This window comes from Molothrus ater, chromosome 36 (genome assembly GCF_012460135.2).
Source record: "Molothrus ater isolate BHLD 08-10-18 breed brown headed cowbird chromosome 36, BPBGC_Mater_1.1, whole genome shotgun sequence".
In the NCBI taxonomy this organism is placed as follows: Eukaryota; Metazoa; Chordata; class Aves; order Passeriformes; family Icteridae; genus Molothrus; species Molothrus ater.
In genome coordinates, this window is record NC_071663.1 from 366291 (window position 1) to 391882 (window position 25592).

General features: G+C 61.5%; 1 protein-coding gene across 1 annotated transcript in view; it reads left to right on the forward strand.

Moving 5' to 3' along the window:
- LOC118697423 (voltage-dependent P/Q-type calcium channel subunit alpha-1A-like) overlaps nucleotides 1–25592 on the forward strand; it is a gene marked incomplete at its 5' end in the record, with an annotated part of 29495 nt that continues 3903 nt past the window's right edge. Inside the window, 33 exon segments of the mRNA XM_054518124.1 lie at nucleotides 1–35; nucleotides 228–300; nucleotides 411–528; nucleotides 625–692; nucleotides 780–886; nucleotides 2301–3050; nucleotides 3687–4060; nucleotides 4822–4963; nucleotides 5800–5929; nucleotides 6896–6955; nucleotides 7056–7162; nucleotides 8533–8632; nucleotides 9552–9712; nucleotides 9787–9927; nucleotides 10822–11023; nucleotides 11677–11841; nucleotides 12260–12370; nucleotides 12914–12997; nucleotides 13094–13210; nucleotides 13296–13361; nucleotides 13971–14071; nucleotides 14904–15054; nucleotides 15672–15799; nucleotides 18888–18984; nucleotides 20987–21092; nucleotides 22001–22108; nucleotides 22191–22291; nucleotides 22874–22965; nucleotides 23040–23178; nucleotides 23416–23526; nucleotides 23985–24020; nucleotides 25178–25276; nucleotides 25278–25380. Of these exon segments, the coding sequence (XP_054374099.1) occupies nucleotides 1–35; nucleotides 228–300; nucleotides 411–528; nucleotides 625–692; nucleotides 780–886; nucleotides 2301–3050; nucleotides 3687–4060; nucleotides 4822–4963; nucleotides 5800–5929; nucleotides 6896–6955; nucleotides 7056–7162; nucleotides 8533–8632; nucleotides 9552–9712; nucleotides 9787–9927; nucleotides 10822–11023; nucleotides 11677–11841; nucleotides 12260–12370; nucleotides 12914–12997; nucleotides 13094–13210; nucleotides 13296–13361; nucleotides 13971–14071; nucleotides 14904–15054; nucleotides 15672–15799; nucleotides 18888–18984; nucleotides 20987–21092; nucleotides 22001–22108; nucleotides 22191–22291; nucleotides 22874–22965; nucleotides 23040–23178; nucleotides 23416–23526; nucleotides 23985–24020; nucleotides 25178–25276; nucleotides 25278–25380 (4483 nt within the window).

Genomic DNA, 25592 nt, shown 5'->3' on the forward strand with positions numbered 1-25592 from the left:
TTCGCCCTTTTGGGGATGCAGCTCTTCGGGGGACAGTGAGTGACCCCTCCCCAAACCAGGGCATGGGGACCCTCGGGCTGTCCCCCCCCTACATTGGGGGGGTGTCTCTGTGCCCCCCCCCCCATGCCCCCCCTGCTTTTTTTTTTTTTTGGGGGGGGGGCGGGGGGGGCTCCACCGCTGCCCCCCCCCCTCCCCAAACTCCCCCCGCACCCCCCCCCCCCCCCCAGGTTCAATTTTGACGACGGGACCCCTCCCACCAATTTCGACACTTTCCCAGCAGCAATAATGACGGTGTTCCAGGTATGCCCCGCCCCCCCTTTCCCCAGGTGATGGGTGGGGGTCTCTCTCCAGGTGGGGAGGGGTCCCCGCTGCCCCCCCAGGGCCGCTCTGTGTTTGTTCCCCTCCCCCAGATCCTGACGGGAGAAGATTGGAACGCGGTGATGTACGACGGCATCAAATCTCAGGGCGGCGTCAAGGGCGGCATGGTCTTCTCCGTCTACTTCATCGTCCTCACCCTCTTCGGAAATTGTATCCTGGGGGGGGGGGTCCCCGGGGGTCCTGGGGAGGGGGCTCGGGGAGGGGAGGGGGGTCCTGGCCCCCGTTTTGCCTTGACACGAGCCCCAGACACGCTCCTGAACGTCTTCTTGGCCATCGCCGTGGACAACTTGGCCAACGCGCAGGAGCTCACCAAGGTCGGGGGTTTTGGGGGGTCCTGGGGGGGGTTTTGGGGGTCCGGGGGGGCTCAGAGCCGGGCTGGACGTGGCTCTGGGGCTGTGCAGGATGAGCAGGAGGAGGAGGAAGCCGCCAACCAGAAGCTGGCGCTGCAGAAGGCCAAGGAGGTGGCCGAGGTCAGCCCGCTGTCCGCAGCCAACATGTCCGTGACCATGTGAGTGTCCCCGGCCCGCCGGGATCACCCCGGCTCCGTGCTCGGGCCCAAAAATCCCCAAAACCACCCCAGAGCTGGGCTGGGCCCACCTGGGCTCCATCCTTGGGTCCAAAAATCCCCAAAGCCACCCCAGAGCCGGGCTGGGCCCACCTGGGCTCCGTGCTCGGGCCCAAAAATCCCCAAAGCCACCCCAGAGCCGGGCTGGGCCCACCTGGGCTCCATCCTCAGGTCCAAAAATCCCCAAAGCCACCCCAGAGCCGGGCTGGGCCCACCTGGGCTCCATCCTCGGGTCCAAAAATCCCCAGAGCCACCCCAGAGCCGGGCTGGGCCCACCTGGGCTCCATCCTCGGGTCCAAAAATCCCCAAAGCCACCCCAGAGCCGGGCTGGGCCCACCTGGGCTCCATCCTCGGGTCCATCCTGGGTCCTTCCTCAGCGGCATCCCCGGATCTGCCCCGGCTCCATCCTGGCTCCATCCTGGATCTTTCCCAGCTCCATCCCAGCTCCATCCCTGGCTCCATCCCAGCTCAATCTCCAGCTCAATCTCCAGCTCCATCTCAATCTCCAGCTCCATCTCCGGCTCCATCCTGGCTCCATCCCTGGCTCCATCCTGGCTCCATGTGCGGATTGATCTCGGCTCCATCCCAGCTCCATCCCTGGCTCCATCCCAGCTCCATCCCTGGCTCCATCCCAGCTCCATCCCTGGCTCCATCCTGGCTCCATGTGCGGATCGATCTCGGCTCCATCCCAGCTCCATCCTTGGCTCCATCCCAGCTCAATCTCCAGCTCCATCCTGGCTCCATCCTGGCTCCATCCTGGCTCCATCCTGGCTCCATGTGCGGATTGATCTCGGCTCCATCCCAGCTCCATCCCTGGCTCCATCCCAGCTCCATCCCTGGCTCCATCCCAGCTCAATCTCCAGCTCCATCCCCGGCTCCATCCTGGCTCCGTCCTGGCTCCATGTGCGGATCGATCTCGGCTCCATCCCAGCTCAATCTCCAGCTCCATCTCCAGCTCCATCTCAATCTCCAGCTCCATCTCCGGCTCCATCCTGGCTCCATCCCTGGCTCCATCCTGGCTCCATGTGCGGATCGATCTTGGCTCCATCCCAGCTCCATCCCTGGCTCCATCCCAGCTCAATCTCCAGCTCCATCCTGGCTCCATCCTGGCTCCATCCTGGCTCCATCCTGGCTCCATGTGCGGATCGATCTCGGCTCCATCCCAGCTCCATCTGCAGATCCATCTCAGCTCCATGTGCGGATCGATCTCTGCTCCATCCCATCCCCACCCTTGCCTCCATCCCAGCTCCATCCCGGATCCTGCCCGGCTCCATCCCATCCCAGCCTCCCCACCACCCCAGACCCCACCCCACCTCAATCCCACCCCAATCCCACCCCCGGGCCCGGCCCCCCGCAGGAAGGAGCAGCAGAAGAACCAGAAATCCTCCAAGTCGGTGTGGGAGCAGCGCACGAGCGAGCTGCGCAAGCAGAACCTGCTGGCGAGCCGCGAGGCCCTGTACAGCGAGCTGGACCCCGAGGAGCGCTGGAAGGTGCCCTACGCTCGCCACCTGCGCCCGGACATGAAGACGCACCTGGACCGGCCGCTGGTGGTGGATCCGCAGGAGAACCGCAACAACAACACCAACAAGACGCGGCCCGGGGAGCCGCCGCTGGCCGAGCCCCGCCTGGGGCCGCTGCGCCCCGAGGAGCTGCGGCGGCAGCCGCGCTACCCCGAGCACGGCCCGCGGCCCCCGGAGCCACCGGCGGGAGCCCCCGGCGGCCGCCGGCCCCGCAGCAGCAGCCGCGAAGCGGAGCGGGAGCCCAGCCAGGAGCGGGGCGGATACGGGGACGGCGAGCGGCCCAAGGGGCGGCACCGGAGCCGGGAGGGACGCGCGGGGTCGCCGCCCGAACGGGAGCACCGGAGGCACCGCGGGCACCGGAGAGCGCCCGAGGAGGGAGAGGAGGGAGGGAGGATCCCCCCCGAGCGGCGGCCGCGGCACCGGGACGGGGGCAGAGCGCCCAGGGGAGACGGAGACGCGGAGCAGCAGCAGCAGCAGCAGCACGGGGACGGCGAGCGGCGGCGGCGGCACCGGCACGGGGCGGCTCCCCCCGGCTACGACGGAGAGGGCAGGAGGGACGAGCGGGAGCGGCGGCACCGCAGGAGGAGGTGAGGGCGGCGGGAGCGACCCCAGAGACCCCCGGAACCGCCCCCCAGAACGCCAGGAGTCTCCAGAACCCCCCCAGGAGTCTCCAGAGCCCCCTCCCAGGAGCCCCCCAGGGCCCCCACAGCCCCTTCAGAGCCGTCTCAAGAGCTCCAGAACCTCCCAGAACGCCCCAAAACCTCCTCCAGAACCCCCCAGAACTCCCCAGAGCCCCCAGAACCCCCCAGGACCCACCAGAGCCCCCAGAAGCCCTCCCAGATCCCCCCCAGAGCCGCCCCAGAACCCCCCCAGAGCCCACCCCAGACCCCCAGAGCCCCCAGAATCCCCCCCCAGAGCTCACCCCAGACCCCCAGGACCCCCAGAACCTCCCCCCAGGACCCACCAGAGCCCCCCCAGAACCCCCTCCAGAACCCCCACAGCCCCCCCCAGAACTCCCCAGAGCCCCCCAGGACCACCAGGGAGGGGGGGGGGGGCAATTACTGACCAAGACCCCTCCCCAAATTAACACTCACCTCCCCCCCCCCACCCCGGCCCCGGTAACAACGTGAGGAGACCCCGGGCGTTCCCAACTCCCCCTGTTTTGGGGGAGGGGGTCCCCTCTGAAGCCCCCTCCTCTTCCTCCTCCTCCTCTCCGCGCTCAGGGAGCCGCAGCCGCAGCCGCCGCCCCCGGCCCCGTCGGGCCCCACCCTCTCCACCACCCGGCCCATCCAGCAGGACTTGGGGCGCCGCGGGGACCCCCCCGCCGTGGCCGAGGACATGGACAACGTGCGGAACGACAAACTGGCCACGGGGGGGGGGGGGGGCGGCGCCGAGCCCCCCCCCGCGCCGCCCCCCGCCCTGGGCAACCACGCCCCCTGCCCGCCCCCGCCGCCCCCCGCCCCCGGGAACGGCCTGGGGGGCTCCTCCAAGCCCCCCAACAACCCCGCCAAGGTGGGGGGGGGCGGCCGGCCCGAGCACACGGCCGTGGACATCCCCCCCCCCTTCCCGCCGCCCCCCAGCAACGCCCTGGTCCAAGGTAAAGGGGGGGGGGGGATTTGGGGAGGGGGCGGGTTTGGGAGGGTCCGGGAGGGGGGGGTTTGGGAGGGTCTGGGGGGGTCAAGAGGGGGTGGATGGGGAGATTTGGGGGGGTCCAGGGGGGTTTGGGGGGGTTTTGGGAGGGTCCAGGGGGGGATCTGGGAGAGTCTGGGGGGCGTGAGGGGGTCGGGGAGGGCCAGGGTGGGGGTGGACGGGGAGATTTTGGGGGGGTCCAGGGGGGGTTTGGGGTGGTCTGGAAGGGTCTGGAGGGGTCCTGGGAGGGTCCAGGGGTGGTTTGGGAGGGCCAAGGTAGAGGGGGGTCCGATAAGATTTGGGGGGATTTGGGGGGGTCTGGGGGGTCAAGAGGGGGAGGACGGGGAGATTTGGGGGGGTTTGGGAGGGTCCTGGGAGGGTTTTGGGAGGGACAAGGTAGGGGGGGTCCGATAAGATTTGGGGGGGTCTGGGGGGATTTGGGGGGGTCTGGGAGGGTCCAGGAAGGGTCTGGGGGAGTCTGGAAGGGTCCAGTGAGATTTGGGGGGGGGTCTGGAAGGGTCCAAGGGGGTTTGGGGGGGTCAGGGAGGGGTCTGGAAGGGTCGGGGGGGATCTGGGATGTGCAGGGAGCCCGGGGGGGTTTAGGGGATTCAGGGGACCAGGAGGGTTTGGGGGCTCCTGGGGGGGATTTGGGGGCTCCTGGGGGGGATTTGGGGTCTCGGGGTGGGGCGGGGGGGGGGGGGTCCCTAATTCCGCCGCCCCCCCCCTCAGTGAACAGGAACGCCAACCCCGAGCCCCTGCCCCGCAAGGAGGAGGAGGAGAAGAAGGAGGAGGAAGGCGAGGGGCAGGACGAGAACGGCCCCAAGCCCATGGTGCCCTACAGCTCCATGTTCATCCTGTCCACCACCAACCCGTGAGCGCCCCCCGCCTTTTGGGGGGGTCCTGGGGGGCTCTGGGGGGTCTGGATGGGTTTTTGGGGGAGTTTTTGGGGGGGTTTTTGGGGGGGTCTTTGGGGGATTCTGGGGGTTTCCAGAGAAGCCCATGGTGCCCTACAGCTCCTGTCCACCACCAACCCGTGAGCAGGGGGGGCTTGGGGAGATCTTGGGGGGCTCTGGAAGGGTCCTGGGGGGCTTGGGGAGGTCTGGGGGGGTCTGGAAGGGTCCTGGGGGGCTCTAGGGGGGTCCTGGGGGGTCTGGAAGGGTCCTGGGGGGCTCTGGGGGAGGGTCCTGAGGGGGTCCTGGGGGTTTCTGGAGGGGCTCTGGGAGGTTTTGGGGGGGCTCTGGGGATTCCCGGGGCTCTTGGTAGGATCTGGGGTGTCCTGGGGGGGGTCCCGGGATTTTGGGGGGTCCCTGGGGGGGCTCTGGGGGGTCCCAGAAGGTCCCGGGGGCTCCTGGGGGGGGTCTCAGGCCGTGCCCCCCCTCCCCAGGTTCCGGCAGCTGTGCCATTACAGGGAAGGGGGCTCTGGGTATCCCGGGGTTCTGGGGGATTTTGGGGGGCTCTGGGGGGTCCCGGGGTTTTGGGGGTCCCTGGGGGGGCTCTGGGGGGTCCCGGGGGTTCCCGGGGGGGGGTCTCAGCCCGTGGCCCCCCTCCCCAGGTTCTGGCGGCTGTGCCATTACAGGGAAGGGGGCTCTGGGTATCCCGGGGTTCTGGGGGATTTTGGGGGGCTCGGGGGGGTCCCGGGGTTTTGGGGGTCCCTGGGGGGGCTCTGGGGGGTCCCGAGGGGGGTCTCAGGCCGTGCCCCCTCCCCAGGTTCCGGCGGCTGTGCCATTACATCGTGAACCTGCGCTATTTCGAGATGTGCATCCTCATGGTGATCGCCATGAGCAGCATCGCGCTGGCAGCCGAGGACCCCGTGCAGCCCAACGCGCCCCGCAACAACGTGAGGAGACCCCTCCCCAAATTAACACTGACCCGAGACCCCTCCCCTAATTACTGACCGAGACCCCTCCCCAAATTAACACTGACCCGGGACCCCTCCCCTAATTAACACTGACCCGGGACCCCTCCCCAAATTAACACTGACCCGGGACCCCTCCCCTAATTACTGACCGAGACCCCTCCCCAAATTAACACTGACCCGAGACCCCTCCCCTAATTACTGACCGAGACCCCTCCCCAAAGTAACACTGACCCTGTAACAACGTGAGGAGACCCCTCCCCAAATTAACACTGACCCGGGACCCCTCCCCAAATTAACACTGACCCGGGACCCCTCCCCTAATTAACACTGAGACCCCCCCCACCAAATTACTGACCAAGACCCCTCCCCAAATCAACACTGACCCTGCATGAGGAGACCCCTCCCCAAATTAACACTGACCCGGGACCCCTCCCCAAATTAACACTGACCCCCCCTGTAACAACGTGAGGAGACCCCTCCCCTAATTAACACTGACCCGAGACCCCTCCCCAAATTAACACTGACCCTGTGACAACGTGAGGAGACCCCTCCCCTAATTGTGTGTGACCCCCCCCCAACAATGTGAGGAGACCCCTCCCCAAATTAATTCTGTGTGACCCCCGCAACAACGTGAGGAGACCCCTCCCCTAATTCCGATTGAGACCCCCCCCCCCTCCCCGCAACAACTTAATAGAGACCCCTCCCCAAATCTGCCTGAGACCCCTCCCCGAATTCTGTGTGAGACCCCTCCCCAAATTCCGACCCCTGCAGCACCGTGAGACCCTTCCCCAGTTTCTGTGTGAGTCTGGTGGGCACTGGTGGGTTCTGGGGGGATTCTGGGGGGTCCCGGGGTTCTGGGGGTCCCTGAGGGGGTTCTGGGGGGTTCTGGGGGTCTCTGGGGGGGGGGGGGGGTCCCCACCTTGCCCCCCTCGCCCCCCCCCCCAGGTGCTGCGTTACTTCGATTACGTCTTCACGGGGGTCTTCACCTTCGAGATGGTGATCAAGGTGAGCGTGGTGGGAGGGGTCTGCAGGGTGGGGGGGGGGGGGGGCACCCCCATGATGACGACCCCCCCCCCCCCCATTTATTGCCCCCCTTCCCCCCAAGATGGTGGACCTGGGGCTGGTGCTCCACCAAGGCTCCTACTTCCGGGACCTGTGGAACATTCTGGATTTCATCGTGGTCAGCGGCGCCCTGGTGGCCTTCGCCTTCACGTGAGTGCCGCCCCCCAGTGCCCCCCAGTACCCCCCAGTGCCCCCCCAGTACCCCCAGTATCCCCCAGTGCTTCCCAGTATCTCCCAGTATCCCTCAGTGCCCCCCAGTGCCCCCCAGTATCCCCCAATAGCCCCCAGTGCCCCCCAGTATCCCCCAGTACCCCCTCAGGGTCCCCCCAGTGCCCCCCAGTATCTCCCAGTATCCCCCAATAGCCCCCAGTGCCCCCCAGTATCTTCCAGTATCCCCCAGTACCCCCTCAGGGTCCCCCAGTGCCCCCAGTATCCCCCAGTATCCCCCAGTATCCCCAATAGCCCCCAGTGCCCCCCAGTATATCCCAGTACCCCCAGTATCTCCCACTATCCCCCAATAGCCCCCAGTGCCCCCCGGTATCCCCCAATAGCCCCCAGTGCCCCCCAGCGCTCTCTGTTGTCGCTTTGGCGTTTGTCACCGCGTCCGTGTGTCCGTCCTGTCCCCGTCCCTGCGTGGGTGTGAGAATCCTCTGAGTAAAGGGGGAGAATCTCCTGAGTAAAGGGGGAGAATCTGGCGAGAATCCCCTGAGTAAAGGGGGAGAATCCTCTCAGTAAAAGGCGAGAATCCGGTGAGAATGTTCTGAGTAAAGGGGGAGAATCCCCTGAGTAAAGGGTGAGAATCCAGTGAGAACACCCTGAGTAAAGGGGGAGAATGCCCTGAGTAAAGGGTGAGAATCTCCTGAGTAAAGGGGGAGAATGCCCTGAGTAAAGGGTGAGAATCTCCTGAGTAAAGGCTGAGCATCCCCTGAGTGTCTGAGCAGCCCTAAATGTTGAGCATCCCCTGTGTAAAGTCTGAGCATCCCCTGTGTAAAGTTTGAGCATCCTGTGAGTAAAGTCTGAGCATCCCCTGAGTGTCTGAGCGTCTTGTGAGTAAAGTCTGAGCATCCCCTGTGTAAAGTTTGAGCATCCCCTGAGTGTCTGAGCATCCCCTGCGTAAAGCCTGAGCATCCTGTGAGTAAAGTCTGAGTAGCTCTGTCTGACCGTGCCTTGTCTCTCCGCTTCCTCCGCCTCCTCCGCCGCAGGAGCAGCTCACGGTAAATCCTTCAGCCCTCGTCCCTGTCCGTCCGTCCGTCCGTCCGTCCGTCCGTCCGTCCTTCCGTCCTCTTCCTCGTGCTCGTGCCTCGCTCCCCCTCCCCAAATTCCCACCCCCTCCCCAATACAAAAACCTCCTCAGGCAAAAATGGGGGGGGTGGGGGGGGTGGGCTCAGCTTGGAGGGAGGGGGAGGGAAGGGGGGGGATGGGGGGGATGGGACCACCCGTGGTCCTGGCGGGGTTTTGGGGGGCGGGGGGGGTCACAGCAGGGGAGGGGTCTCACCCCCCCCCCTTTGCCCCCTCCCCAGCGGCAGCAGCAAAGGGAAGGACATCAACACCATCAAGTCCCTGCGCGTGCTGCGCGTGCTGCGGCCCCTCAAGACCATCAAGAGGCTGCCCAAGCTCAAGGTGGGCTCGGGGCGAGAATTTGGGGAGGGGGTCGTGGTGGGGGTATTTTAAAAAACTCCTTGTGGGGATTATATAATGATATGATATTTTATACATATGTGTGTGTGTGTATATATAAAAATTAATATTTTATTTATATGTGTGTGTATATATATATATATATACACATCCACACACATATATAAAATATATAGTATATATATAATATATATAATATATAAAATATATATAATATATAATATATATATTAAATTATATATATTACATATATATTACATAATATATAATATATAATATACAATATATAATATACAATATATAACCACTATTAATATCATATCATAATCATGTATAATGCAATACAATGTAATGTAATGTAATAATGTCATATCACATAATATCATATCATATCATATAATGTAATATCATGTAATAGAATAGAATATAATATAATGTAATGTAATGCAATATATAATGTAATATAATATAATATAATATAATGTAATATAATATAATATAATGTAATATAATGTAATATAATATGCAACACAATGTAATGCAATACAAGATAATAAAATATAATGCAATATAATGTTATGTAATGTAATAAATACATGATGTGATAGGATATAATACTATAATATAATATAATATAACATAACATAATATAATATAATATGATACGTAATATAATATAATACAGTGTAATGTAATAAATATAATTAATACAGCATAACATAACGTAACATAACATAACATAACATAATATGATATGATATGATATATGATATGATATGGTATAATATATAATATAATATAATATAATATAATATAATATAATATAATATAATATAATATAATATAATATAATATAATATAATATAACATAATCCAATCCAATCCAATCCATCCTCGGCAGGCCGTGTTCGACTGCGTGGTGAACTCCCTCAAGAACGTCCTCAACATCCTCATTGTCTACATGCTCTTCATGTTCATCTTCGCCGTGGTGGCCGTGCAGCTCTTCAAGGGCAAATTCTTCTACTGCACCGACGAGTCCAAGGAGTTTGAGAAGGACTGCAGGTACAGCCCGGCCGGGCGGGACCCCCGGGCCCTGCCCGGCCCTCGCCCACCTGCCCTCGCCCTGTCCCGCCCAGGGGCGAGTACCTGGTCTACGAGAAGGACAACGAGGTGAAGGCGCAGAAGCGCGAGTGGAAGAAGTACGAGTTCCACTACGACAACGTGCTCTGGGCGCTGCTGACGCTGTTCACCGTCTCCACGGGCGAGGGGTGGCCCCAGTGAGCAATGGGGGGGTCTGAGAGGGGTTTTGGGGGCTCTGAGAGGGGTTTGGGGGGTCTGAGAGGGGCAGAGGGACCCCCAGATGCTCTGGGCGCCGCTGACGCTGTTCACCGTCTCCACGGGCGAGGGGTGGCCCCAGTGAGCAATGGGGGTGTTTGGGGGGTTTTGGGGGGTCTGAGGGGGGCAGAGGGACCCCCCCCAGCAGCAAATACAACCCTGGTGTCACCAGGTGTAAGGCCAGTGTCACCCCAGTGTCACCTGAGTACCCAGTGCCACTCCAATGCCACCCCAGTGCCACCCCAGTGCCATCCCAGTGTCACCTGGCTACCCAGTGCCACTCCAGTGCCACCTGGTGTAACCCCAGTGTCACCCTAGTGTCACCTGGTATAATCCCAGTGCCACTCCAGTGCCACCTGGTGTAACCCTAGTGCCATCCCAGTGTCACCTGGTATAATCCCAGTGTCACATTGGTGTCACCTGGTGCCATCCCAGTGTCACATTGGTGTCACCTGGTGTAACCCCAGTGCCACCCCAATGCCACCTGAATACCCAGTGCCACCCCAGTGCCACCCCAGTGCCACCCCAGTGCCACCTGGTGTCACCCCAGTGCCATTCCAGTGTCACCTGGTATAATCCCAGTGTCACATTGATGTCATCTGGTGTAACCCCAGTGCCACTCCAATGCCACCTGAGTACCCAGTGCCACCCCAGTGCCACCTGAGTACCCAGTGCCACCCCAGTGCCACCTGGTATAATCCCAGTGTCACCTGGTATAACCCCAGTGCCACCCCAGTGTCCCCCGCTGTCACCCCAGTGTCCCCCGCTGTCACCCAGGGCTCCGAGGGGGCCAGCAGGACCCCCCCAGCCCCAACCCTGTGCCCCCCCCTCCCCAGGGTGCTGAAGCACTCGGTGGACGCCACGTACGAGAACCAAGGGCCCAGCCCCGGGTACCGCATGGAGATGTCCATCTTCTACGTGGTCTACTTCGTGGTGTTCCCCTTCTTCTTCGTCAACATCTTCGTGGCCTTGATCATCATCACCTTCCAGGAGCAGGGGGACAAGATGATGGAGGAGTACAGCCTGGAGAAGAACGAGGTGCAGGGCTGGGGGCGCCACGGGGAGGGGGTGACACGGCTGTGTCACCATCAGGGTGGTGGCAGCGTCTGCGGCAGGGTGGGTGACACTGCTGTGTCCATTCCAGGGTGGGTGGCACCGCTGTGTCATTGCTGGGGTGGGTGACACCCCCACATGTGTGACACCCCCACATGTGTGACCCCCCCCCCCCCCATGTCCCCTCTGGGGTTTATGACACCCCTACATGTGTGACACCCCCATGTCACTGCCAGGGTGGGTGACACCCCCCTATGGGTGACCCCCCACCCCGTGTCCATACTGGGGTGGGTCCATTCCAGGGTGGGTGACACCCTCGTGTCCCCTCTGGCATTGGTGACACCCCCATGTCACTGGATGACACCCCCACATTTGTGACCCCCCCGTGTCCATACTGGGGTCCGTGACACCCCCACATGTGTGACCCCCCCCGTGTCTGTACCAGGGTCGGTGATACCCCCACGTGTGTGACACCCCCATGTCACTGCCAGGGTGGGTGACACCCCCACATTTGTGACCCCCCCCATGTCCCCACCGGGGTTTATGACACCCCCACGTGTGTGACACCCCCGTGTCCACACTGGGGTGGGTGACACCCCCATGTGTGACCCCCCCCGTGTCCCCCCCCCCCTTTGCAGAGGGCCTGCATCGACTTTGCCATCAGCGCCAAGCCCCTGACCCGGCACATGCCCCAGAACCGCCAGAGCTTCCAGTACCGCATGTGGCAGTTCGTGGTGTCCCCTCCCTTCGAGTACACCATCATGGCCATGATCGCCCTCAACACCATCGTGCTCATGATGAAGGTGGGCAGGGACGGCGCCGGGGGGACCCCCAGGGGTTGCTGTCACCCCCCTTGAGACCCCCAGGTCCTCCTGGTGCTGGGCTTGGTCCTGTTCTGTGTCCCGGAGCTGTTCCTGGAGCTCAGCTTTGTCCTGCACCTCAGGACCTGTCCCTGTCCCCCCCAGAAGTACCCCTGGGATCCAGGACACTGCCCTGTCCCCCCAGGACCTGTCCCTGTCCCCAACCCCACAATTCACCATCCCTGGACCCATTCCTGGAGCTCAGCTTTGTCCTGCACCTCAGGACCTGTCCCTGTCCCTGTCCCCCCCAGAAGTTGTCCCCGTTCCCCTGGGACCCAGGAAAGGCCCCTGTGGCCCTGTCCCCACCGCCACCCCGCCCTGTCCCCCTGTCCCCACCGTCCGTCCCGCGCTGTCCCCGCAGTTCTACGATGCCTCCGACACCTACGAGAACGTGCTCAAGATGTTCAACAACGTCTTCACCTCCCTCTTCTCCCTCGAGTGTCTCCTCAAGATCATGGCCTTCGGGGTCCTGGTAGGGCTGGGGGGACCCCCGGGGGACCCTGGGGACATTGGGGGTGACAGGACATCAGGGAACCCCAGGAATGTTGGGGACCCCAAAGCTTCGGGGGATCCCAGAACCTCAGGGGATCCCAAAGACCTCAGGAGACCCCAAAGACCTCAGGAGACCCCAAAACATCAGGGGACCCCAGGAATGTTGGGGACCCCAAAACCCATTCAGGGAACCCCAAGGACCTCAGGGGACTCCAAAGATCTCAGGGGACCCCAAGACCTCAGAGGACCCCAGGAATGTTGGGGACCCCAAGAATGTTGGGGACGCCAAGACCTCAGAGGACCCCAAGGACCTCAGGGGACCCCAGGAATGTTGGGGACCCCAAGGACCTCAGGGGACCCCAAGGACCTCATGGGACCCCCAAGACCTCATGGGATGAGTGTCCCAGCTCTGTCACTGTTCATTCTGGGTACAGGGCTCCAGCGTGGGGTCACCCCGAGATTTATGGGGCCACTCCAGGGGTACCCCAAGATCAGGGACCCCACATCCTCCCCTTTTCCCCAGAATTATTTCCGCGACGCCTGGAACATCTTCGACTTCGTGACGGTGCTGGGCAGCATCACCGACATCCTGGTGACGGAATTCGGGGTAGGTGGGGACACCTCCACCACCCCCTCCCCTGCCCTGACCCCATTTTTGGGGTCCCCTTTGTGCCCTTCACCCCCTTTTTTTTTCCCCCCCCAGAACAACTTCATCAACCTGAGCTTCCTGCGGCTGTTCCGCGCCGCGCGCCTCATCAAGCTCCTGCGCCAGGGCTACACCATCCGCATCCTGCTCTGGACCTTCGTGCAGTCCTTCAAGGTGGCCCCCAAAGCACCCCGAAAATGTCACCCCCGTCCCCAAAATGCCACCCCCACCCCGTGACCGCCCGCGCTGTGCCCCCCAGGCCCTGCCCTACGTGTGCCTGCTCATCGCCATGCTCTTCTTCATCTACGCCATCATCGGGATGCAGGTGAGACCCTGCTGGGGCAGGTGAGACCCTCCTGGGGCAGGTGAGACCCTGCTGGGGCAGGTGAGACCCTCCTGGGGCAGGTGAGACCCCCCTAGTGCAGGTGACACCCCTCAGGTGTAGGTGAGACCCTCTGGGTACAGGTGAGACCCTCCTGGGGCAGGCGAGACCCCCCAGGTGTAGGTGAGACCTTCTGGGTACAGGTGACACCCCTCAGGTGTAGGTGAGACCCTCCTGGGGCAGGTGAGACCCCCAAGGTGTAGGTGAGACCCCCCAGGTGTAGGTGAGACCCTCCTGGGGCAGGTGAGACCCCCCTAGTGCAGGTGACACCCCTCAGGTGTAGGTGAGACCCTCTGGGTACAGGTGAGACCCTCCTGGAGCAGGTGACACCCCCAAGGTGTAGGTGAGACCCTCTGGGTACAGGTGAGACCCCTCAGGTGTAGGTGACACCCCCAAGGTGTAGGTGAGACCCTCCTGGGGTAGGCGAGATCCCCCTGGTGTAGGTGAGAAGCCCCAGGTGCAGGTGACACCCCCAGGTGCAGGTGACACCCCCCAGGTGTAGGTGACACCCGCAGCCCCCCCTGAGGTGCCCTGGACCCCCCGCCCCCCCAGGTGTTCGGGAACATCGGCATCGAGGAGGAGGATGATGAGTCGGCCATCACCCAGCACAACAACTTCCGCACCTTCTTCCAGGCCCTGATGCTGCTCTTCAGGTGAGCTCCGCTGGCACCTGGGGGACACCTGGGCGGCCACTGCCACCCTGGTGTCACCTGGTGTCATCCCAGTGCTACCCTGGTGTCACCAGGTGTCATCCCAATGTCACCCCGGTGTCACCTGGTGTCATCCCAGTGCCACCCCGGTGTCACCTGGTGTCATCCCAGTGCCACCCTGGTGTCACCTGGTGTCATCCCAGTGCCACCCTGGTGTCACCAGGTGTCATCCCAGTGCCACCCCGGTGTCACCTGGTGTCATCCCAGTGCCACCCTGGTGTCACCTGGGTCTCTTGTCCCACCCCGGTGTCACCTGGTGTCATCCCAGTGCCACCCCGGTGTCACCTGGTGTCATCCCAGTGCCACCCTGGTATCACCTGGTGTCATCCCAGTGCCACCCTGGTGTCACCTGGTGTCATCCCAGTGCCACCCTGGTATCACCTGGTGTCATCCCAGTGCCACCCTGGTGTCACCTGGTGTCATCCCAGTGCCACCCTGGTGTCACCAGGTGTCATCCCAGTGCCACCCCGGTGTCACCTGGTGTCATCCCAGTGCCACCCTGGTGTCACCAGGTGTCATCCCAATGTCACCCCGGTGTCACCTGGTGTCATCCCAGTGCCACCCTGGTGTCACCTGGTGTCATCCCAATGTCACCTCGGTGTCACCTGGTGTCATCCCAGTGCCACCCCGGTGTCACCTGGGTCTCTTGTCCCACCCCGGTGTCACCTGGCTAAGTCCCAGTGCCACCACCAGTGCCACGCTGGTGCCCCCCTCGCCCTCTCCCCGCCGTGTCCCCGCGCCCATGCCGGTGTCACCCGGTGTCCCTTGTCCCCAGGAGTGCCACCGGGGAGGCGTGGCACGAGATCATGCTGTCGTGCCTCAGCGGGAAGCCGTGCGACGAGAACTCGGGCATCAAGGAGGACGAGTGCGGCAACGAGTTCGCCTACTTCTACTTCGTGTCCTTCATCTTCCTCTGCTCCTTCCTGGTCAGCCCCCGGGGGGGTCCCCAAAGCGCCCCCAAACTGTCCCCAAAGTGTCCCCAAAGTATTGACTAAGTGCCACCAAAGGGTTCCCAAAGCGTCCACAAATTGTCCACAAAGTGTCCCCAAAGTGCCCCCAAAGTGTCCTCAAAGTGTCCACAAAGTGCCCCCAAAGTGTCCCCAAAAGTGTCCCCAAAGTGTCCCCAAAGTGTCCCCAAAGTGTCCTCAAAGTGTCCACAGTGTCCCCAAAGTGTCCACAAATTGTCCCCAAACTGTGCCCCAAAATGCCCCCAAAACCTGCCCAAAGTGCCCCCAAGCTGTCCCCAAAAACGCCATCAAAGTGTCCCCCAAAGCGTCCCCAAAGCATCCCCGAACCCCCCCAAAGTGCCTCCAAATCACCCTAAACTGTCCCCAAAGTGCCCCCAAACCCCCCCAAACCCCCCCAAAGTGCCCCCCAGAGCCCCCTCCCCACCCCCAAACCCCCCTTCCCCACCTTCCTCTCCCTCCGCTGCACCGGGGGGGGCCCCGCATCCCCTCGGGGGGGCTCTGGGGGGGTGGGGCACAGCCCCCTGCCCCCCCTGTGCCCTGACCCCCCCCCCTACACCCCCTGCCCCCCCCCAAAGATGCTGAACCTGTTCGTGGCCGTGATCATGGACAACTTCGAGTACCTGACCCGCGACTCCTCCATCCTGGGCCCGCATCACCTGGACGAGTACGTGCGGGTCTGGGCCGAGTACGACCCGGCCGCATGGTAAGGACCCCCGGGGGGGGGCACAGGGACACTTCTGGGGGGGCTGTGACACCCCCAGACCCCGAATGGGGGACAAGGACACCCCCCGAGGGGGACGGTGACACCTCCAGACCCTATGGGAACGTGCGGGTCCGGGCCTAGTACGGCCCTGCGGCCTGGTAAGGACCTCCAGTGGGGGGGGGACAAGGACACCCCCGGATGTCCCCGAGGGGACAGAGACAGCCCTGGGGGCCACGGGGACACCCCCAGACCCCGAATAGGGGACAAGGACACCCCCCGAGGGGGACAGTGACACCCCCAGACCCTATGGGAACGTGCGGGTCCGGGCCTAGTACGGCCCTGCGGCCTGGTAAGGACCTCCAGTGGGGGGGGGGGACAGGGACACCCCCGGATGTCCCCGAGGGGACAGGGACAGCCCTGGGGGCCACGGGGACACCCCCAGACCCCGAATGGGGGACAGGGACACCCCCAGAGGGGACAATGACACCCCCAGACCCTATGGGAACGTGCGGGTCCGGGCCTAGTACGGCCCTGCGGCCTGGTAAGGACCCCCGGGGGGGGACAAGGACACCCCCACAGGGGACAGGGACACCTCTGGCCGTGACACCCCCGGACCCCCCCAGTGGGGCAGTGACACCCCCAGACCCCTCCCAGGGGAGGGGTCGCCCCCCTTCTGCCCCCAAATGCCCGGGGGGGGCAGCAGGGCCTGTGGGGAGGGGGCAGAAAAGGTGACCCCAAGACCCCCCCGAGTCCTCTGGGCCCCCCCCACGCCATCCATGGGGGGGTCCTGGGGGTCTCTATTGCCCCCGGGGGGTGGAGGGGTCTGGGGATGTCCAAATCACTTTGGGGGGGGGGTCCTGGGGGTTTCTATTGCCCCCTCCCCACCCTGAGGGCGGGGGGGTCCCATTCCCCATTAATGCCCCTTTCCCACAGAGCCCCCCCGGTCCGGACGGGGCCTTGGGGGGGTGTCCCGGTTTCCGGGGGAGTGTCCCGGTTTTTGGGGTGTGTCCCGGTTTTTGGGGGGGGGTCCCGGGGGTGTGTCCCGATTTTTTTGGGGGGGGGGGGGGGTCCAGCCCCCCCCACTAACGTGTGTCTCTTGCAGCGGGCGCATCCACTACCGGGACATGTACAGTTGAGGGAGGGGGGGGGGGTCCCGGTTTTTGGGGAGGTGTCCCGGTTTTGGGGGGGTGTCCCAGGTCCGGGGGGGTGTCCCGGTTTTCGGGGGGGGGGTCCAGCCCCCCCACTAACGTGTGTCTCTTGCAGCGGGCGCATCCACTACCGGGACATGTACAGTTTGTTGCGCGTGATCTCCCCCCCCCTGGGGCTGGGCAAGAAATGCCCCCATAGGGTGGCCTGCAAGGTTCGCCCCCCACCCCCTAAAAAACAAAAACCCCCCCCAAAAAAAAACCAAAAACCCCCCAAATCCCCACCCCGGGGCTGGAATGCGCTTCCCGGCGCCGGATATACATCATATATATGGAATAAATATATATATCATGTATATGGTCACACAGCCCCCCCCCCGGCATGGAGACCCCCCCCCGGCTTCCCGCGGCCCCCCCGGCATGGGGCACCCCCCAAAAACCCCCCCCCAAACCAGCGCGGGTGGGGCCAGAAGGGGAAATTCTGCTTTGCCTTGGTTTGGGTTTTGTGGTTTTTTTGGTCATTGGTTGAATTGTTCTGTTGGTTTTGGTCATGAATTATTGATGTTTATTCATTATCGATATTAATTTTAATGATTTATATTAATTTTAATTATTTAATTATTATTTATTACGTTATTATTTGATACTATTTAGTTTTTTATTATTTCATTTGAAATGATTTTGTTATGTATTATTTTCTTTTTAATTATTATTTTAAATTATTTATTTATTTATTATTTACTATTAACGATTCATTATTAATAAATTATTTATCATTATCTGTTTGTTTTTAAATTTTTAAAAAATTATGCCCATTTCTTTTAATTTGCAATTTATTTCCCTTTTTTGTTGCTTTTTTTAAAATTTACAATTTAATTTGTTTTTTAATTTAATATTGGTTTGTTTTTTTTTTTTAATTTCCAATTTAATTTTTTAAAATTGATTTTTTTAAATTTCCAATTTAATTTTTTACATTTCCAACTTAATTCCTTTTTTAATTTAATTTTTTCCATTTTCCGATTTCTTTTTTTTTTCATTTCCAAGTTAATTTCTTTTTAAAATTTAATGTCTTTTAATTTAATTTTTTTTCATTCCCAATTGAATTACTTCTTTAAATTTAATTTCTTTTTTAAAATTTAATTTCTTTTTTAATTTAATTTTTTTTTTCATTTCCAATTCAATTACTTCTTTAAATGAATTCCTTTTTTAATTTTTTAAATTTCCAAATAATTTTTTTTTTAATTTCCAACCTATTTTTTTATTTTAAAATTATTTTAATTCATTTTTTTAAATTCCATTTTAATAATAATAATAATAATAATAATAATAATAATAATAATAATAATAATAATAATAATAATAATAATAATTATTATTATTATTATTATTATTATTATTATTATTATTATTATTATTATTATTATTATTATTATTATTATTATTATTATTATTATTATGTTTTACCGTTATTATAATATTTTATTATATTTTATTTTTATTATTATATCTATTATTATCATTATAATTATTATTTTTATTTTATTTTTATTATAATATTTATATTTATTATATTTTATTTTAATATTATATTTCTTTATTATTATTATATTTATTATATCCGTTATACTTATCATTTTAAAAATTATCATTATTAAATTTATTATTATATTTTAATTTTTTATCATTTAATTTTTTTAAATTATCAGTTAAATTATCATTATTTAAATTCAAATTATCATTATTTCAACACCCCCCCCACCCTAATTTTTTTTTTTTAATTTTTTTTTTTTTTTTCCTCCTCTCAAAAGAATTTCTTCCTCCTCCTCCTCCTCCTCCTCCTGCTCCTCCTCCTGCTCCTCCTCGTCCTCCGCTGTCCGCCCCGCTGCGGCCCCGGCCCGCTGTAACCCCCCCCCGGTGTGTCCCCCCCCCTCTCTCGCCCCCAGGGGCCGCCTGACCCTCGCGGACATGTACGAAATGCTGCGGCACATGTCGCCGCCGCTGGGGCTGGGCACCAGCTGCCCCCCCCGCGTGGCCTATAAGGTAGAATAACCCCCCCCCCCCGGGGGTGCCCACCCCCCCCAGCCCCGGCCCCATTTTGGGGGAATTTGGGCGTTTTTTGGGGTTTTTTTTTTTGTTGTTTTTGTTTTTTTGGGGTTTTTTTGGTGTTTTTTTTTTTTCTCCCTCCTGCGGCCGCCGGCCCCTGCTGAGCCCCCCCCGGATGGGCTGGGTAAGATGCGCCCCCCTCCTTCCCCCCCCAAAAACACGCATCAGGACCGACCCCCCCCCACTTCCCCCCAAAACTGCCCCAAAAGGGGTTTTGGGGTCCCCCCAAAGGGTTCAGCTGGAGCCCCCCCCTACAAAGGACCCCCAAGATTTCAATTTGGGGTCTCCAGGAAGGGACCAATGAGAGCCCCCCCAGCCCCAAATTGGGGGGTCCTGAAAGGGATCAGTGACCCCCCAAAAGTCCCGGATCAGTGACCCCCCCAAAGTCCCAAATTTGGGGTCTCTGGAAGGGACCAACGAGAGCCCCCAGCCCCAAATTGGGGGGTCCTGAAAGGGGTCAGTGACACCCCCAGAGCCCAAATTTGGGGTCATCTTGATGGAGAGCCCCCAGCACCAAACTGGGGGGTCCTGAAAGGGCTCAGTGCCCCCCCCCAAAGTCCCAATTTGGGGTCTCCGGGAAGGGACCAATGAGAGCCCCCAGCCCCAAATTGGGGGATCCTGAAAGGGCTCAGTGCCCCCCCCCCCCCCAAGAGACCACTTTGGGGTTTCCTTGAGGGCACCAATGAGAGCCCCCAGCCCCAAATTGGAGGCCCCTAAAAGGGCTCAGTGCTCCCCCCTCCAAGCCCCAATTTGGGGTCTCCTTGAGGGGACCAATGAGAGCCCCCAGCCCCAAATTGGGGGCCCTTTGAAGGGACCAACGAGAGCCCCCAGCCCCAAATTGGGGGGCCCCCGAAAGGGGTCAGTGACCCCTCCCCCAGAGCCCCCATTTGGGGTCTCCTAGAAGGGAACAACGAGACCCCCCCAGCCCCAAATTGGGGGGGTCCCCCCAAAGGGCTCAGACCCCCCCCACGAGCCCCAATTTGGGGTCCCTTGTGTGGCTCAGCGCCCCCCCCCAGCCCAATTTCAGCCCCCCCCCCAAATTTCTCCTTTTGAGCCCCCCCAAAGGGCTCCACCACCCCAATTTGGGGTCCGCACCCCCCCCATATCCGGGGTCCCGCCATTTTTAGGGACCCCCCCCCCCCCCACACCTCTCCCAGCCCCACCCCCTCCCCCCTCAGTGAGCCCCCCTCCCCCCCCGGCTGCTGCACGGCCCCTCCCCCTCCCTCCCCCCAACCGCGGGGGCTCCGCAGCTGCATCGTGGGGTGGGGGAGGGGCGGTCCTGCATCTTGAGGGGGGGGTCGGGGGTCGGGCATGGAGGAGGGGGGGAGGGGTCCGTGCCTCAGTTTCCCCCCCTCCCCCCCCCACTTTGGCATCGCTCGCTCTGCACCCCCCGCCCCTCCCCCCGCGGGGCTGCATGGGGTGGGGGGGAGGGGGAGGGGGGGGAGGGGCCGCTGTTTTTTGGGGAGGGGCTGAGGGGGAGGGGGCGCGCGGGGCTGAGGCCTGGCAAAATCTTCCCTCCCCTCCCCCCCCCCGCACGTGTGTGACCCCCCCCCCCCCCACCCCCCCCCCATAAAAATGCCGGATTGCACCAAAAACCCCCCAAAAAAATCCCCGGAATGGGACTGGGAATGAGCCCCCCCCCCTCCGCTGCATGAGCTGCATGCGCCGCCCCCACCCCCCCCAAAAAAAAAATATTTTGGGGGTCCCGCTTGGCCGTGCCCCCCCCCCCACCACCACCCCCCCAAAAAATAATGGGGAGAAGGCGGGAGGCCGGGGGGGAGGATGGGGAGGGGGGCGGGGTCGTGCCTCAGTTTCCCCGCCCACTGGGCGGGGCCGCCCCCGCCTTCTCACCAGCCCCTCCCCCTCGGGACGGGGGGGTTGGGGGGGGTGCCGGCTGACTCCCCCCCCCCCCAAATTTGGGGTGTCCCCCCCCCAACAGCGGCTGCTCCGCATGGACCTGCCCGTGGCCGATGACAACACGGTGCACTTCAACTCCACCCTGATGGCCCTGATCCGAACAGCCCTGGACATCAAGATCGCCAAAGGCACGGGCAGGGGGACACGGGGGGACACGGGGGGACACGGGGGGACATGGGGACACCAGGGGATATGGGGACACTGGGGACATGGGGGGCATGGGGGGTATGGAGATATGGGGGACATGGGGACATGGGGACATGGGGGGACATGGGGGGATATGGGGGACATGGGGACACCAGGGGACATGGGGACACTGGGGACATGGGGGACATTGGGGGATATGGAGATATGGGGGACATGGGGACATTGGGGACATGGGGGGACATGGGGGGATATGGGGACATTGGGGACACCAGGGGATATGGGGGACATGAGGGACATGGGGACACCAGGGGATATGGGGGACATGGGGGACAGGGGGACACTGGGGACATGGGGGGATATGGGGGGACATGGGGACACTGGGGACACTGGGGACATGGGGGGATATGGGGGGATATGGGGGATATGGGGGACATGGGGACACCAGGGGATATGGGGACATCATGGGGACATGGGGGGACATGGGGGGTACAGGGGATATGGGGGGACATGGGGACACTGGGGACATGGAGACAATGGGGACATGGGGATATTGGGGGACATGGGGGGACACTGAGGATATGGGGGGATATTGGGGGACACTGGGGACATGGGGACACTGGAGGGATATGGGGACACCAGGGGGCAAGGGGGGACATGGGGGGGGACATAGGGACATGGACAGCATAAAGGGACACGAGGACATGGGGGACACCAGGAGACACAGGGACAAAAGGGACACAAGGGGACGTGGGGGGACACGAAGGGCGTCCCCAGGGGGCTGGGGAGGCCGGGGTGCCCCTGAGGACGCGCAGAGCCACTCGTGTCACCCACCCGTGTCACCCACCCGTGTCACCCACCGGTGTCCCCGGTGTCCCCGGTGTCCCCGCAGGCGGGGCCGACAAGCAGCAGATGGACGCGGAGCTGCGCAAGGAGATGATCGCCATCTGGCCCAACCTGTCCCCCAAAAACCTGGACCTGCTCGTCACCCCCCACAAGTGTAAGGGGCCACGCTGTCCCCGCGCTGTCCCCGCGCTGTCCCCGCGCTGTCCCCGCGCCGTCCCTGACCCGTGTCCCCGCAGCCACGGACCTGACGGTGGGCAAGATCTACGCGGCCATGATGATCATGGAGTACTACAGGCAGAGCAAGGCCAAGAAGCTGCAGGCCATGCGCGAGGAGCAGGTGGGGACACGGCCGCTGTCCCCTGCTGTCCCCTCCCTCCCTCCCTGTCACCCCGCCCGAGGTGTCCCCGCTGCTGCCTCGCGGCCCCCAAGGGCCCCAGGGCAGCCCCGTGCTCTGTTCTGTCACCCTCGGTGTCCCTGTGTCCCCCTGTCCCCATATCCCCATTTCCCCAATGTCCCCAGTGTCCTCAATCCCCCCAATGTCCCTGATGTCCCCATATCCCCAATGTCCCCATGTCCCCCTGTCCCCAATGTCCCCATGCCCCCATGTCCCCATATCCCACTATCCCCAATGTCCCCAGTGTCCCCAATGTCCCCAATGTCCCCATGTCCCCATGTCCCCATATCCCACTATCCCAAATGTCCCCAATGTCCCCATGTCCCAAATGTCCCCATGCCCCCATGCCCCCATATCCCACTATCCCAAATGTCCCCAGTGTCCCCAATGCCCCCATGTCCCCCGTCCCACACTCCCAGTGTCCCCATATCCCACTGTCCCCAATGTCCCCAAGTCCCCGCTGTCCCCAGTGTCCCCGATGTCCCCAAGTCCCCAGTGTCCCCAACGTCCCCGATGTCCCCACAGAACCGGACCCCGCTGATGTTCCAGCGCATGGAGCCGCCCTCGCCCACCCAGGAGGGACCCCCTGGACCGGACGCAGCGCCCACGGCGGAGCCGTAAGTGCCACCCTCGTGTCCCCTGCGTGTCCCCTCGGTGTCCCCTCGGTGTCCCCGAGCTCCGCTGTCCCCAGGGCCGCGCGGGACGGGGAGCTGAAGGAGAGCCAGTCGTGGGTGACGCAGCGCGCCCAGGAGATGTTCCAGAGGACGGGCACCTGGAGCCCTGAGCGGGGCCACCCCGACGATGTCCCCAACAGCCGCCCCAACTCCCAGGTGAGGCCAGGGCCACCCCCGGTGTGTCCCCACGTGTCCCCCACCCCTTGCCGTGCCTCAGTTTCCCCTCAGTTCCCTCCACCCCACCCCAAAATGAGCACCGGTGCCACCCCGCGTGTGTCCCCAAGTGTCCCCTCATCCCCATGCCCCCAAATGTCCCCAAGGGGTGGGCGGGGGATCCGTCCCGCCCCCTCCCCTCCCGCCGTGCCTCAGTTTCCCCGGTGCCGCCGCCCGCAGCTGGTGGAGATGCGGGAGATGCCCAAGGACGGCCCCTCGGACAGCGACTACCTGCCCATGGAGGGGCACGGCCGCGCCGCCTCCATGCCCCGCCTGCCCGCCGACCCCCAGGTGAGGGAGGGGACAGCCCCCGGTGCCACCCCCGGGCTGGCATCGCCACCCCCCCGCCCCCGCAGCTTTCATCGTGGTGGCCTTGGGGACAGCTGTGTCACCTGCCATGGCTGGGGGTGTCCGGGGTGGGGCATGAGCATGGCAGCTGGGGGGGGGGGGGGGCTTTTGGGGTGCTTTTTGTGGGGGGGGAAAGGGGACGGGACACCCCCAAAGTGTCCCCGTGCCCTCAGCATGTCCGGCTTGGGGACAGGGATGGGGACAGGGACGCTCTGGCTGCTCTGCTCATTGCTGCTGCCTTCCCCCCCCCTCTGCCGCTGCTTGGCTGCTCTGCCCCCCCCAGCCCCCCACCCCCGAGCCCCTCGGACCCCCCAAAACCCCCCCGGGACCCCCCCCGGGACCCCCGGGCCGGGGTCTCAGCGCTCTCTGTCTCTCCTGCGGCTCCTCCTGGGCTCCGGCAGCGGAGGAAGGTGCGACCCCGAGGCAATAACCTCAGTGTAGGTACCCCCCCGAGACCCCCCTTTCCCTGAGAGGGACCCCCCAGACCCCTCGGACCCCCCCGAGACCCCCCTATCCCTGAGAGGGACCCCCGAGACCCCTCGGACCCCCCCTATCCCTGAGAGGGACCCCCCCGAGACCCCCCCCCATCCCTGACAGAGACCCCCGACCCTCCTCGGACCCCCCCTCAAAGCCCCCCCACCACCCCACTGACCCCCCCCCCCCACCTTGTCCCCTCTGTGTCACCCCCACCTGGAGCCAGCGAAGAGCAGCGCCCGTGTCGCCACCCCGACTGTCCCCCTGTCCCTGTCCCTCTGTCCCTCTGTCCCTGTCCCTCTGTCCCCCTGAGCAGCAGTTCAATGTTTAGAGCAGCAGGACCGGGGATCTGTCCTGGGGGGCCACAGTGGGGACACGGTGACAGTGGGGACACGGTGGCAATGGGGACACGGTGGCAATGGGGACATGGTGACAACAGGGACACACAGTGGGACACGATGACAGACAGTGGGGACACGGTGGCAATGGGGACACGATGGCAATGGGGACACAGTGACAGCGGGGACACACAGTGCAGACATGGTGGCAATGGGGACAACAGTGACAATGAGGACACGGTGACAATAGGGACACAGTGACAATGGGGACACGGTGACATTGGGGACATGGTGGCAATGGGGACACAGTGACAATGAGGACACGGTGACAATAGGGACACAGTGACAATGGGGACACGGTGACAATGGGGACACGGTGACAACACCGCGTCCCTCCCAGCCCAGCGCCACCCACCGGGGGCGGGCAGGAGAACGGGCGTGGGGACAAATCCGGGGGGGTCCGAGGTGACACCAGGGGAGGGGACACCCGTGGCGGTGACACCCGTGGAGGTGACACCCGTGGAGGGGACACCAGGGGAGGTGACACCAGGGGAGGTGACACCCATGGAGGTGACACCCGTGGAGGGAACACCCATGGAGGTGACACCCGTGGCGGTGACACCCGTGGCGGTGACACCAGGGAAGGGACACCCATGGAGGTGACACCCATGGAGGTGACACCCGGGGAGGTGACACCCGTGCAGGGGACACCCAGGTCACCCCCCGGCCCCGGTGTCCCGCGGTGTCCCCGCCGCGGTGCCAGCGCCGCCGCTGTCGCGCAGACCATCGCGGACTCGAGCCCCATGAAGCGCTCGGCCTCGCTGCTCGGCCACGCCCGCGCCCGCGGCGTCCGCCTGGACGATTTCAGCCTGGAGCGCGTCCCCCCCCCCCGAGGACGGGCAGCGCCACCACCCCCGCCGGGGCCACCGCGGCCACCACCGCGCCTCGGAGCGCTCCCTCAGCCGCTACACGGACGGCGACACAGGTGCGACCCCCGCGCCACCTGCGGGGGGACATCCCCCGGCCCCCCCCCAGTGTCACCGACCCCGTCCCGCCTGTCCCCGAGGCCACCCGGGTGCCCTGGGTGACCTGCGGGTGTCACCCAAAGGTGCTGGGAGATCCAAAGTGGGGAGGGAAAAACCCAAACCCATAAAAATCCCGAATCCCGGCAGAAATGCTCAAATTGCCCAAGGGTTG